The 14864-nt window shown below is 44.3% G+C and overlaps 1 protein-coding gene and 2 pseudogenes across 1 annotated transcript in view; 1 reads left to right on the forward strand and 2 right to left on the reverse strand.

Annotated features, from left to right (window-relative positions):
- Nucleotides 1-305: 305 nt before the first annotated feature.
- LOC134983546 (5S ribosomal RNA) lies at nt 306-423 on the reverse strand (annotated as a pseudogene).
- A 620-nt stretch (nt 424-1043) lies between these two features.
- Nucleotides 1044-1161, forward strand: LOC134983547 (5S ribosomal RNA; annotated as a pseudogene).
- Nucleotides 1162-12623: 11462 nt separating this feature from the next.
- Nucleotides 12624-14864, reverse strand: part of LOC134983536 (oocyte zinc finger protein XlCOF6-like) — a 75636-nt gene continuing 73395 nt past the window's right edge. The window contains exon 6 of the mRNA XM_063949193.1: nt 12624-14275. Within this exon, the coding sequence (XP_063805263.1) occupies nt 12894-14275 (1382 nt within the window). The 3' untranslated portion in view covers nt 12624-12893. The remainder of the gene's footprint in view (nt 14276-14864) is intronic.

Below are 14864 nucleotides of genomic sequence, written 5' to 3' on the forward strand. Positions count from 1 at the left end.
AAGAGCTTGTTGACTAATGAAAAAACTTGGTGACCTTTTTAACATATGAGGTACAAGATGGTTGAAGAGGGTGAAAATATCGAAGGACAATGATGTGTTAAATATCTATATATATATATGTGATATATGTGTGGATGCCATGTGGCACCATACGGCATTAAAGGCATCCCAAAGGAACATCACTGAGCATGCCCAAAATATAGGTATAACTGGTAGCGTAGTTGTAATGTGAAACTCGAGATTAGAGTACCAAAAAGGTGAGAGAAAGAATGTTGGAATAAGTCGAAGGTTTCATTTGGGAAAGAGGCCCACTGCACCTGGTATTCTCAGGAGGTTTCCCTTCCTGATACTAAACAGGCCATGCCTGCTTAGCTTCCGAGATCGGACAGGATCGGGCGTATTCAGGGTAGTATGGCCGTGGGCCGTTTGTTGGAATGAAAGTAAATGAAATGAAAAGAAAGGTCACTGCTGCTATCTGTACCGTACATAAATCAGAGGAAAATTGATTCAATAGGTTTTTCCAGAAGCAAAAGTGTGGAGAATGGGTATTTTTCTTGAAAAAGGGCCCACTGCACCTGGTATTCTCAGGAGGTTCCCCTTCCTGATACTAAACAGGCCATGCCTGCTTAGCTTCCGAGATCGGACAAGATCGGGCGTGTTCAGGGTACTAACAACCAATTTGACCCAGCTCCAACATGCTCAACACATAAAGTTTTTCTCTTCCATATCAAAAGCCAGCTAGCACCCATCTGCAATATCCATTTTCACCATTTCTCAATACCTCACACAATCACCAATACACACCCTTTCTCACCCCTTTTTCCACCAGCAGACACACTTACACACATATCTTCACAATCTTTCCCACACACAAATTGTTTTTCTCCTTTCAATCTCTTTTCATTCCCTTGTGCCTCTTTCTCAACATCTCTCTGCCACAAACACACACTCCTATCTGGAAATACCATTTCAGATCAATTTCTTTCATTCTATGTGAAGTACAGAAAGCAGAGTGTGGTTTTCCCATTACCCTCCCAACATTGGCCCACGGCCATACTACCCTGAACACGCCCGATCTTGTCCGATCTCGGAAGCTAAGCAGGCATGGCCTGTTTAGTATCAGGAAGGGAAACCTCCTGAGAATACCAGGTGCAGTGGGCCTCTTTCCCAAATGAAACCTTTGACTTATTCCAACATTCTTTCTCTTATCTTTTTGGTACTCTAATCTCGAGTTTCACATTACAACTACGCTACCAGTTATACCTATATTTTGGGCATGCTCAGTGATGTTCCTTTGGGATGCCTTTAATGCCGTTTGGTGCCACATGGCATCCACACATATATCACATATATATATATAGATATTTAACACATCATTGTCCTTCGATATTTTCACCCTCTTCAACCATCTTGTACCTCATATGTTAAAAAGGTCACCAAGTTTTTTCATTAGTCAACAAGCTCTTCTATTATAGATATTACTTTAGGTATATATATCTTTTTATTTTCAAGAAATAAAGGTTAAGTTTTATTTCATTTCCTTTCACTACTCACATTTCGATCGTTACTAATGAGTGCTCCCAAACAAGGGTTTTTTGTCTTTCCTCTCCTTTTTATTGTAGTCTAACCTACAAAATTCCTGGGAGCACCGCCAATCATTAGCAGTTTAAGAATTATTCATTAACTGCACATATATTGTTTTTTTCATTTATTCCTTATACTTTAGTATTATTGTCAGACTAGTGCGGTTCCACACTAAATACTTTCTAGCTTTTTAGTTGTACACAGTATATATAGTAGGAGGACAGTGCAGAATTTTGCTGACCACCAGTATATAATATATAGCAGTACGGTACAGTAGGCCACTGCTCTACCTACCTCGGTGTCGTCAAGTATACTATCCATCCATATCTGTGGTGCATTATAGTTGTGCACAGTATATATAGTAGGAGGACAGTGCAGAATTTTGCTGACCACCTGTATATAATAAATAGCAGTACAATACAGTAGGCCACTGCTCTATCTACCTCTGTGTCGTCAAGTATACTATCCATCCATACCTGTGGTGCATTTTAGTTGTGTGCAGTATATATAGTAGGAGGACAGTGCAGAATTTTGCTGACCACCAGTATATAATATATAGCAGTACGGTACAGAAGGCCACTGCTCTCCCTACCTCTGTGTTGTCAAGTATTCTATCCATCCATACCTGTGGTGCATTTTAGTTGCGTGCAGTATATATAGTAGGACAGTGCAGAATTTTCCTGACCACCAGTATATAATATATAGCAGTACGGTACAGAAGGCCACTGCTCTACCTACCTCTGTGTCATCAAGTATACTATCCGTCCATACCTGTGGTGCATTTTAGTTGTGCGCAGTATATATAGTAGGACAGTGCAGAATTTTGCTGACTACCAGTATATAATATGTAGCAGTACGGTACAGTAGGCCACTGCTCTACCTACCTGTGTTGTCAAGTATACTATCCATCCATACCTGTGGTGCATTTAAGTTGTGCGCAGTATATAAAGAGGACAGTGCAGAATTTTGCTGATCACAGTATATAATATATAGCAGTACGGTACAGTAGGCCACTGCTCTACCTGCCTCTGTGTCATCAAGTATACTATGTATCCATACCTGTGGTGCATTTTAGTTGTGCACAGTATATATAGTAGGAGAACAGTGCAGAATTTTGCTGACCACCAGTATATAATATATAGCAGTACGGTACAGTAGGCCACTGCTCTACCTACCTGTGTCGTCAATTATACTATACATCCATACCTGTGGTGCTTTTTAGTTGTGCGCAGTATATATAGTAGGAGGATAGTGCAGAATTTTCCTGACCACCAGTATATAATATATAGCAGTACGGTACAGTAGTCCACTGCTCTACCTACCTCTGTGTCGTCAAGTATACAATCCATCCATACCTGTGGTGCATTTTAGTTGTGCGCAGTATATATAGTAGGAGGACAGTGCAGAATTTTGCTGACCACCAGCGTATAATATATAGCAGTACGGAACAGTAGGCCACTGCTCCACCTACCTCTGTGTCGTCAAGTATACTATCCATCCATACCTGTGGTGCATTTTAGTTGTGTGCAATATACATAGTTGGAGGAGAGTGCAGAATTTTGCTGACCACCAGTATATAATATATAGCAGTACGGTACAGTAGGCCACTGCTCTACCTACCTCTGTGTTGTCAAGTATACTATCCATCCATACCTGTGGTGCATTTTAGTTGTGCGCAGTATATATAGTAGGAGGACAGTGCAGAATTTTGTTGATCACAGTATATAATATATAGCAGTACGGTACAGTAGGCCAGTGTTCTACCTGCCTCTGTGTCGTCAAGTATACTCTCCACCCATACCTGTGGTGCATTTTAGTTGTGCGCAGTATATATAGTAGGACAGTGCAGAGTTTTGCTGACCACCAATATATAATATATAGCAGTACGGTACAGTAGGCCACTGCTCTACCTACCTCTGTGTTGTCAAGTATTCTATCCATCCATACCTGTGGTGCATTTTAGTTGTGCGCAGTATATATAGTAGGAAGACAGTGCAGAATTTTGCTGACCACCAGTATATAATATATAGCAGTACGGTACAGTAGGCCACTGCTCTACCTACCTCTGTGTTGTCAAGTATACTATCCATCCATACCTGTGGTGCATTTTAGTTGTGCGCAGTATATATAGTAGGAGGACAGTGCAGAATTTTGCTGACAACCATTATATAATATATAGCAGTACGGTACAGTAGGCCACTGCTCTACCTACCTCGGTGTCGTCAAGTATACTAGCCATCCATACCTGTGGTGCATTTTAGTTGTGCGCAGTATATATAGTAGGAGGACAGTGCAGAATTTTGTTGATCACAGTATATAATATATAGCAGTACGGTACAGTAGGCCAGTGTTCTACCTGCCTCTGTGTCGTCAAGTATACTCTCCATCCATACCTGTGGTGCATTTTAGTTGTGCGCAGTATATATAGTAGGACAGTGCAGAATTTTGCTGACCACCAGTATATAATATATAGCAGTATGGTACAGTAGGCCACTGCTCTACCTACCTCTGTGTCATCAAGTATACTATCCATCCATACCTGTGGTGCATTTTAGTTGAGCACAGTATATATAGTAGGAGGACAGTGCAGGATTTTGCTGACCACCAGTATATAATATATAGCAGTACGGTACAGTAGGCCACTGCTCTACCTACCTCTGTGTCGTCAAGTATACTATCCATCCATACCTGTGGTGCATTTTAGTTGTGCGCAGTATATATAGTAGGACAGTGCAGAATTTTGCTGACCACCAGTATATAATATATAGTAGTACGGTACAGTAGGCCATTGCTATTGATATATTACTGGCATATAATTCCACACTTTAAAAAATGAAGAACAAAAATGTGGAGGGTAAAATAGGGAAAGATCATGATCCACTTCCACCTCCTGTTGAAGCTGCTGCCACTAGTCATGGCCGAGATGATGAAATGCCATCAATGTCGTCTGCCAAGGCCGATGCCCAATGTCATAGTAGAGAGCATGTAAAATCCAAAAAACAAAAGTTCAGTAAAATGACCCAAAAATCAAAATCAAAAGCGTCTGATGAGAAGCGTAAACTTGCCAATATACCATTTACGACACGGAGTGGCACGGAACAGCTGAGGCCCTGGCCTATGTTCATGGCTAGTGGTTCATATTCACATGAGGATGGAAGCACTCATCCTCCCGCTAGAAAAATGAAGACCTAAACTGGCAAAAGCACAGCAAAGAACTGTGCATTCTTCTAAATCACAAATCACCAAGGAGAGTCCAATTGTGTCGGTTGCGATGCCTGACCTTCCCAACACTGGACGGGAAGAGCTTGTGCCTTTCACCATTTGCACGCCCCCTGCAAGTGCTGGAAGGAGCACCCGCAGTCCAGTTTCTGATAGTCAAATTGAAGATGTCACTGTTGAAGTACACCAGGATGAGGATATGGGTGTTGCAAGCGCTGAGGAGGAAATTGACAAGGAGGATTCTGATGGTGAGGTGGTTTTTTTAAGTCAGGCACCCGGGGAGACACCTGTTGTCCGTGGGACGAATATGACAATTGACATGCCTGGTCAAATTACAAAAAAAAAAATCACCTCGTCGGTGTGGGATTATTTTAACAGAAATGCGGACAACATTTGTCAAGCCGTGTGTTGCCTTTGTCAAGCTGTAATAAGTAGGGGTAAGGACGTTAACCCCCTAGGAACATCCTCCCTTATATGTCACCAGGAGCGCATTTATCCGAAGTCATTGACAAGTTCAAAAAGTTTGGGTGACAGCGGAAGCAGTCCACTGACCACTAAATCCCTTCCTCTTGTAACCAAGCTCCTGCAAACCACACCACCAACTTCCTCAGTGTCAATTTCCTCCTTAGACAGGAACGCCAATAGTCCTGCAGGCCATGTCACTGGCAAGTCTGACGAGTACTCTCCTGACTAGGATTCCTCCGATGGATCCTTGAGTGTAACGCATACTGCTGCTGGTGCTGCTGTTGTTGCTGCTGGGAGTCGATCATCATCCCAGAGGGGAAGTCAGGAGACCACTTGTACTACTTCCAGTAAGCAATTGACTGTCCAACAGTCCTTTGCGAGGAAGATGAAATATCACAGCCTGGGTGGTGAGAAACGTGTTTCCGGTTTCCACCGTTAATTCAGAGGCAACTAGAGACTTGATTGAGGTACTGTGTCCCCGGTACCAAATACCATCTAGGTTCCATTTCTCTAGGCAGGCAATACCGAAAATGTACACAGACGTCAGAAAAAGAGTCCCCAGTGTCCTAAAAAATGCAGTTGTACCCAATATCCACTTAACCACAGACATGTGGACAAGTGGAGCAGGGCAGACTCAGGACTATATGACTGTGACAGCCCACTGGGTAGATGTATTGCCTCCCGCAGCCAGAACAGCAGCAGTGGCACCAGTAGCAGCATCTCGCAAATGCCAACTCGTTCCTAGGTAGGCTACGCTTTGTATCACCGCTTTCCATAAGAGGCACACAACTGACAACCTCTTATGGAAACTGAGGAACATCATCGCAGAATGGCTTACCCCAATTGGACTCTCCTTGGGATTTGTGACGTCGGACAACGCCACCAATATTGTGCGTGCATTATATCTGGGCAAATTCCAGCACGTCCCATGTTTTGCACATACACTGAATTTGGTGGTGCAGCATTATTTAAAAAATGACAGGGGCGTGCAAGAGATGCCGTCGGTGGCCGAAGAATTTGCGTGCCACTTTCGGCATTCAGCCACCGTGTGCCGAAGACTGGAGCACCAGCAAACAGTCCTGAATCTGCCCTACCATCATCTGAAGCAAGAGGTGGTAACGAGGTGGAATTCAACCCTCTATATGCTTCAGAGGATGGAGGAGCAGCAAAAGGCCATTCAAGCCTATACATCTGCCTACGATATAGGCAAAGGAGGGGGAATGCACCTGACTCAAGCGCAGTGGAGAATGATTTCAACGTTGTGCAAGGTTCTGCAACCCTTTGAACTTGCCACACGTGAAGTCAGTTCAGACACTGCCTGCCTGAGTCAGGTCATTCCCCTCATCAGGCTTTTGCAGAAGAAGCTGGAGACATTGAAGGAGGAGCTAAAACAGCAATTCCGCTAGGCATGTGGGACCTGTGGATGGAGCCCTTAATTTGCTTAACCAGGATTCACGGGTGGTCAATCTGTTGAAATCAGAGCACTACATTTTGGCCACCGTGCTCGATCCTAGATTTAAAGCCTACCTTGGATCTCTCTTTCCGGCAGACACAAGTCTGCTGGGGTTCAAAGACCTGCTGGTGAGAAAATTGTCAAGTCAAGCGGAACGTGACCTGTCAACAGCTCCTCCTTCACATTCTCCCGCAACTGAGGGCTGCGAGGAAAAGGCTAAGAATTCCGAGCCCACCCGCTGATGGTGATGCAGGGCAGTCTGGAGCGAGTGCTGACATCTGGTCCGGACTGAAGGACCTGCCAACGATTGCTGACATGTCGTCTACTGTCACTGCATATGATTCTGTCACCATTGAAAGAATGGTGGAGGATTATATGAGTGACCGCATCCAAGTAGGCACGTCAGACAGTCCGTACGTATACTGGCAGGAAAAAGAGGCAATTTGGAGGCCCTTGCAGAAACTGGCTTTATTTTACCTAAGTTGCCCCCCCTCCAGTGTGTACTCCGAAAGAGTGTTTAGTGCAGCCGCTCACCTTGTCAGCAATCGGCGTACAAGGTTACTTCCAGAAAATGTGGAGAAGATGATGTTCATCAAAATTAATTATAATGAATTCCTCCGTGGAGACATTCACCAGCAATTGCCTCCAGAAAGTACACAGGAACTTGATATGGTGGATTCCAGTGGGGATGAATTAATAATCTGTGAGGAGGGGGATGTACACAGTGAAAGGGGTGAGGAATCGGAGGATAATGATGAGGTGGACATCTTGCCTCTGTAGAGCCAGTTTGTGCAAGGAGAGATTGATTGCTTCTTTTTTGGTGGGGGCCCAAACCAACCCGTCATTTCAGTCACAGTTGTGTGGCAGTACCCTGTCGCTGAAATGATGGGTTTGTTAAAGTGTGCATGTCCTGTTTATACAACATAAGGGTGGGTGGGAGGGCCAAAGGACAATTCCATCTTGCACCTCTTTTTTCTTTAATTTTTCTTTGCATCATGTGCTGTTTGGGGACTATTTTTTTGAAGTGCCATCCTGCTTGACACTGCAGTGCCACTCCTAGATGAGCCAGGTGTTTGTGTCTGCCACTTGGGTCGCTTAGCTTAATCATCCAGCGACCTCAGTGCAAATTTTAGGACTAAAAATAATATTGTGAGGTGTGAGGTGTTCAGAATAGACTGAAACTGAGTGGAAATGATGGTTATTGAGGTTAATAATACTATGGGATCAAAGTGACTCCCAAATTCTATAATTTAAGCTGTTTTTGAGGGTTTTTTGTAAAAAAACACCAGAATCCAAAACACACCCGAATCCGACAAAAAAATTTCAGGGAGGTTTTGCCAAAACGTGTCCGAATCCAAAACACGGCCGCCGAACCGAATCCAAAACCAAAACACAAAACCCGAAAAAGTTCCGGTGCACATCACTAATATTACAGGTTGATTATCCCTTATACAAAATGCTTGGTACCAGGGGGTATATTTACTAAGGTCCCGATTTTGACTGAGATGCCGTTTTTTCTTCAAAGTGTCATCTCGGTCATTTACTAAACTCAAATCACGGCAGTGATGAGGGCATTCGTATTTTTTTGGAAGTCCAAGAAGAAAAATACGAATGAATACACCATCGGTCAAATACGCCAGCAAATTAGCAGAACTCGGTCATTTACTAAAAAGTGCAAATCTCAAAAGAGCCAAACACTGCAGTGAAAAATTACAAATCGTAAAAAAGTGCTAAAAAAAAGCAGACCTGCTTTTTTGAGCCGTGATTGGATAGGCATGCACGGATCCATGAGATCCGTGCATGTATATCAGTGGGAAGGGGTGGGAAAGTGTTATTTTTCACACAAAAAATTGCGTGGGGTCCCCCCTCCTAAGCATAACCAGCCTCAGGCTCTTTCTGGTTGCAGAAATATGGGGAAAAAAGGACAGGGGTTCCCCCATATTTAAGCAACCAGCATCGGGCTCTGCGCCTGGTCCTGGTTCAAAAAATACGGGGGACAAAAAACGTAGGGGTCTCCCGTATTTTTGAAACCAGCACTGGGCTCCACTAGCTGGACAGATAATGCCACAGCCGGGGGTCACTTTTATACAGTGCCCTGCGGCCGTGGTATCAAATATCCAACTAGTCACCCCTGGCCGGGGTACCCTGGGGGAGTGGGGACACCTTCAATCAAGGGGTCCCCCCCCCCAGCCACCCAAGGGCCAGGGGTGAAGCCCGAGGCTGTCCCCCCCATCCAATGGGCTGCGGATGGGGGGCTGATAGCCTTTGTTTGAAGTAATGAATATTGTTTTTAGTAGCAGTACTACAAGTCCCAGCAAACCTCCCCCGCAAGCTGGTACTTGGAGAACCACAAGTACCAGCCTGCAGGCGGAAAAACGGGCCCGCTGGTACCTGTAGAACTACTACTAAAAAAATACCCAAAAAAACACACACCTTGAAAGTAGTTTTAATACATCCATCCACACAAACATATACACATACTTACCTTATGTTCCCACGCAGGTCGGTCCTCTTCTCCAGTAGAATCCATGGGGTACCTGTTGAAATAAATTATACTCACTAAATCCAGTGTAGATCGGTCCTCTTCAAATCCATTTGTAATCCACGTGCGGCACACGGCAGTGTTACAATGTTGCGCCTATGCGCTCCATTGTAACCAATGGTGGGAACTTTCTGCTCAGCGGTTGACCGAAAGTGACCTCACCGCTGACCGCAAAATTACCACCATTGGTTACTGCCGTGTGCTGCCTGTCAGTGAGTACAGGAGCACACAGCCGATCAGGAGGGTGCCACAACGTGGCGCTCCCTGATTGGCTGATGGAACCCTCTTGGACTTAAGTCAGAGGGGGTTCCTGGCATTCGGGGAAAGGAGTCCCATGTTAAAACATGGGGCCCCTTTCAGTTCGTGGTCGGGACTCCGTTTTTTTTTCTTCTCAAGTACGTGGATTACAAATGGATTTGAAGAGGACCGATCTACACTGGATTTAGTGAGTAGAATTTTTTCAACAGGTACCCCATGGATTCTACTGGAGAAGAGGACCGACCTGCGTGGGAACATAAGGTAAGTATGTGTATATGTTTGTGTGGATGGATGTATTAAAACTTTACTTTCAAGGTGTGTGTGTTTTGTGTTTTTTGGGGTATTTTTTTAGTAGTAGTTCTACAGGTACCAGCGGCCCAGTTTTTCCGCCGCATGCTGGTACTTGTGGTTCTCCAAGTACCAGCTTGCGGGGGAGGCTTGCTGGGACTTGTAGTACTGCTACTAAAAACAATATTCATAACCATCACAAAGGCTATCAGCCCCCCATCCGCAGCCCATTGGATGGGGGGGGACAGCCTCGGACTTCACCCCTGGCCCTTGGGTGGCTGGGGGGGGACCCCTTGATTGAAGGGGTTCCCACTCCCCCAGGGTACCCCGGCCAGGGGTGACTAGCTGGATATTTGATGCCACGGATGCAGGGCACTGTATAAAAGTGACCCCCGCCTGTGGCATTATCTGTCCAGCTAGTGGAGCCCGGTGCTGGTTTCAAAAATACGGGGGACCCCTACGCTTTTTGTCCCCCGTATTTTTGGAACCAGGACCAGGCGCAGAGCCCGATGCTGGTTGCTTAAATATGGGGGAACCCCTGTCCATTTTTTCCTCATATTTCTGCAACCAGGATCGGCTCAAAGAGCCCGAGGCTGGTTATGATTAGGAGGGGGGACCCCACGCAATTTTTTTTTGGGTTTTACACTATTTTTTTTTTTAAATGCACAATGAACCCCAGCACGGATCTCACAGATCCGGCCGTGATTCATTGTGTTAAAGTCGGCAGTGTTTTGCAAATCACTGCCGTAAAACACAGGGGGAAAAACGAATGACATCGACATCGGAACAAACAAAAATGCAGAATACGACAGCTTAGTAAATTAGTCGTAATCAATTCAAAAAGTTGCAGTTTTACACTTTCGATGTCATTCGTGATTGAACTTTGACCTTTTTCCGAAAGATACGAATGTTAGTAAATATACCCCCAGAAGTATTTTGGATATCGTATTTTTCCGTATTTTGGAATAATTGCTTACCATAATGAGATATCATTGGGATTTATGTTTCATGTACACCGTATACACATCATATACACCTTATATACACAGCCTGAAGGTCATTTTAACACTGATCCATGATTGTGCTCTACACACACACATATATATATATACACACACACACACATATATATACACACACACACACACACACACATATATATATACACACACACACACATATATATACACACACACAGCAGAAGGGAATATGGAAATGAGAGGAAGTCACATGATGTAATTGCAGCTTCCTGACAGGCCACTGCCCCCACTCCACATAAACGCACTGATATAAAATGTCTGCCACTATTTAGTTACACAGAGAGAGACCCCCTGTCACAAAATGGAGGTTACTTGCGTTCCCCAGTCACGCCTTGGCCTACCTCCGCCACAAGTCTGGGCACGATCCCTCGTTCAAGCACGTCTCCGCTGTGTCCTGCTGCTCGCTGCCGTTTCCATGATTGTGCTCCAGCGTCTCCCTGCTAGCGGCCATTGGATCAGGCCGCAGCACGCCGGAGTTCCCGCTGCTCCCCTCCATGGGCAGTGCCATGACAGTCTCCAGACAGCTGATTCTCCAGGAGCCAACCCAGAGTCTCTCCGTGTCATGTGAGCAGTTCATCCACTCAGCTGCAAGCACTGGGTATAAGTTCCAGCTCTCAGCACTAACAAGCTGTCAGTGCTTTGGTGTCTCTCAGCCTGGAGTGAGCTTGAGAATCTCCTGCTGGTGATAGACTCAGTGCAAGTTACCATCCCCCGCACTGCCCGACTCCCTGGATGATTTAAAAGGCCATCACTGCCGTTACATCCTGGCATCTCCAGACTCCCTGGAAGTCATCCAGTGATCCAGAGAGGCTGTCCTATATCCCTAGCGGCATTAGAGATTCTGCTGGTTCCTACCAGCTTCCAGTTCTCCGATGTGCAGAGTAGCGCACCATAGTATCCGGAAAACCTGCTACTGCTGTCTACAACATTGCAGTATCCATTATGCAGAACCACCGCATCACAGCTACTGGGAAACCAGCAGTGCCTGCACAGCATATGGAATCCCCACTGCACTACCTCAGCTGCCCAGCATCTGAAAACCCGTGTTGCTGACATCCTCAGATTCATCTACAAGCATTGCCGACATCCTCGGCTTCGTTCACAAGTATTTCTGACATCCTCAGCTTCGTTTACAAGTGTTGCTGACATCCTCAGCTTCGTCTACAAGTATTGCTGATGCCCTCAGCTTCTTCTACAGTCATTATCATAGACTTCTACCTCTTCACAGCTACCACACTGGTTCCAGCCAGTGACCCGAGCCTCTCCTGCATTGCTGTTCCTCCCAGCATTCCGTCCCTCACCAGTCCTCAAGTGACTCTCTCTATAGGTGTTACCCGGCTACACATTGCACTGGTGGCTCCCATCAGTGGTCCAGTACTCACAGCCGGTCACCTACCATCACAGTTCATACTGCCTGACTGCCACTCCTGAATCAGACCAATTAAGCCAGCCCAGTTCTGTCCACAGCGCTCAAGACCAGATGCAGTGTCCAGTACTAGTCCGGGTGCACAACCTAACCCAGCCATGACACCCGCCTCCTGTAATGTCACCCCACTATTCACATGAGCGGTCACAATCAGACATAGCTAAAATGGCGTGTGTACCCACCCTTATACACCAGACGGGATATTTATACACAGCAACACTGATATTATGTGGACACAAAAGTAACAATACAAGTGACACATTAACAGGAAATTGTTTCTGTCACCATAGCAACAATTATCTGGAAATAAGATAATACACAGACACATAAAATGACTCACCGGAAATATTTTGTTTTTAAACAACTTTATTTCATATCTTTAATACACAGATTTTTGTCTATATGCGGGAGGGCCTGGACCATTTTCCAGGGGGCTGCGTGATGTCACATCTGCGTTCATCTCTGATTAACCCCCTATAAGCTTCCAGAGTGCACCTCATATCTCATCTTTTCTTCATTTTAAGTATACTCCAGAAGATTAAAATGGTTCCTCACCTGACTGATGTCTATTTTGTGCAACAAGAGCTGATATATTTCTCATAGTATAGAAATGGCCTCTCACCTGTGTGACTTCTCTGATGTGTGATTTCTCTGATGTCTATCAAGATGTGATTTCAGTGTAAAACATTTCCCACACTCAGAACAAGAAAATGGCTTTTCACCTGTGTGACTTCTTTGATGTCTAAGAAGATCTGATTTAAGTGCAAAACATTTCCCACACTCAGAACATGGAAATGGCCTCTCACCTGTGTGACTTCTGTGATGTTTAACAAGTTCTGATTTGTGTGCAAAACATTTCCCACACTCAGAACATGGAAATGGCTTCTCACCTGTGTGACTTTTCTGATGTCTAAGAAGAACTGATTTCTGTGCAAAACATTTCCCACAATCAGAACATTGAAATGGATTCTCACCTGTGTGACTTCGCTGATGTGTAACAAGTTGTGATTTCCAGGAAAAACATTTCTCGCAGTCAGAGCAAGAAAACGGCTTCTCACCTGTGTGACTTCTTTGATGTCTAAGAAGAACTGATTTGTGCACAAAACATTTCCCACACTCAGAAAATGGAAATGCCTTCTCACCTGTGTGACTTCGCTGATGTGTAACAAGTTGTGATTTCCGGGAAAAACATTTCCCACACTCAGAACATGGAAATGGATTCTCACCTGTGTGACTTCTCTGATGTATAACAAGACTTGATTTGTGTGCAAAATATTTCCCACACTCAGAACATGGAAATGGCTTCTCACCTGTGTGACTTCTGTGATGTTTAACAAGTTCTGATTTCCGGGAAAAACATTTCCCGCACTCAGAACATGGAAATGGATTCTCACCTGTGTGACTTCTCTGATGTATAACAAGACTTGATTTCTGTGTAAAATATTTCCCACACTCAGAACATGGAAATGGCTTCTCACCTGTGTGACTTCTGTGATGTTTAACAAGTTCTGATTTGTATGCAAAACATTTTCCACACTCAGAACATGGAAATGGATTCTCACCTGTGTGACTTCTCTGATGTATAACAAGATTTGATTTCCGTGTAAAACATTTCCCACACTCAGAACATGGAAATGGATTCTCACTTGTGTGACTTCGCTGATGTGTAAGAAGTTGTGATTTCAGTGTAAAACATTTCCCACACTCAGAACATAGAAATGGCCTCTCACCTGCCTTACCTGTGTGTGGGTTAATAGGCTTTGTGTTCTGTGTAAAACATTTGGCATCTATAGAACAGGGAAACACTGTATCTACTGTCAGAGCTGTAACAGATGCACCAATATCAGAGTGATCAGAGGGATCAGCTGATAGAGCTGGATGTATAATTGGGGTAATGGGATTAGCTCCTGGAGAATCCTGTCTACTGTCATTATCTTTTATGTCACAATCCAGGGATAACATTAGATGTCCTTCTGAGATATTCCTGCTTGTGTGTCCATCTGCTGGAAATAAAATACATTATGGAAATGTGACATTTTCTGTAACAATATTAATCTTGTAAACAATAGGAGAAGACGACTCTCTGGGACACTTGATTGTAAATGTGTGTGTATAATAAATCATAACTTTTAATGAAGGCTTTATAATATTGTGTCTCAGACTATCATTGTGTCCACCCTCCTGAGAACACTCACAATAACATATGTAATATTATAATAAGACTTAGATATCTCTCTCTCTTGTACTGGTAACTAACCATGAAGTATAAATGGAGATGTAGTCACTCGCCAAGTCCTATGTCAGCACCAATGTAAAACAATGGATGGGAAACATATCGTATGAATTGGAGATTCTAGATGAACAATAACATCAGTCATATGAGCTGATGGATCAGAGAAATGTCTCCTAACGTTACTCCTGGAAGCATTGGTAAGGTAGCATTCCTTTATGTGTGTGCTCATATGCTGGTAAGCCTGTATATGTGTTACTCACCCTTATATAAGGTATATTGCTACAGCAGAGTAGGTGTGGAACAAGGTACTTTACATGCAATACACCTTATAATACACTGCAATCATCATCATCATC

The sequence above is a fragment of the Pseudophryne corroboree genome (genome assembly GCF_028390025.1).
Source record: "Pseudophryne corroboree isolate aPseCor3 chromosome 3 unlocalized genomic scaffold, aPseCor3.hap2 SUPER_3_unloc_17, whole genome shotgun sequence".
Lineage (NCBI taxonomy): Eukaryota > Metazoa > Chordata > Amphibia > Anura > Myobatrachidae > Pseudophryne > Pseudophryne corroboree.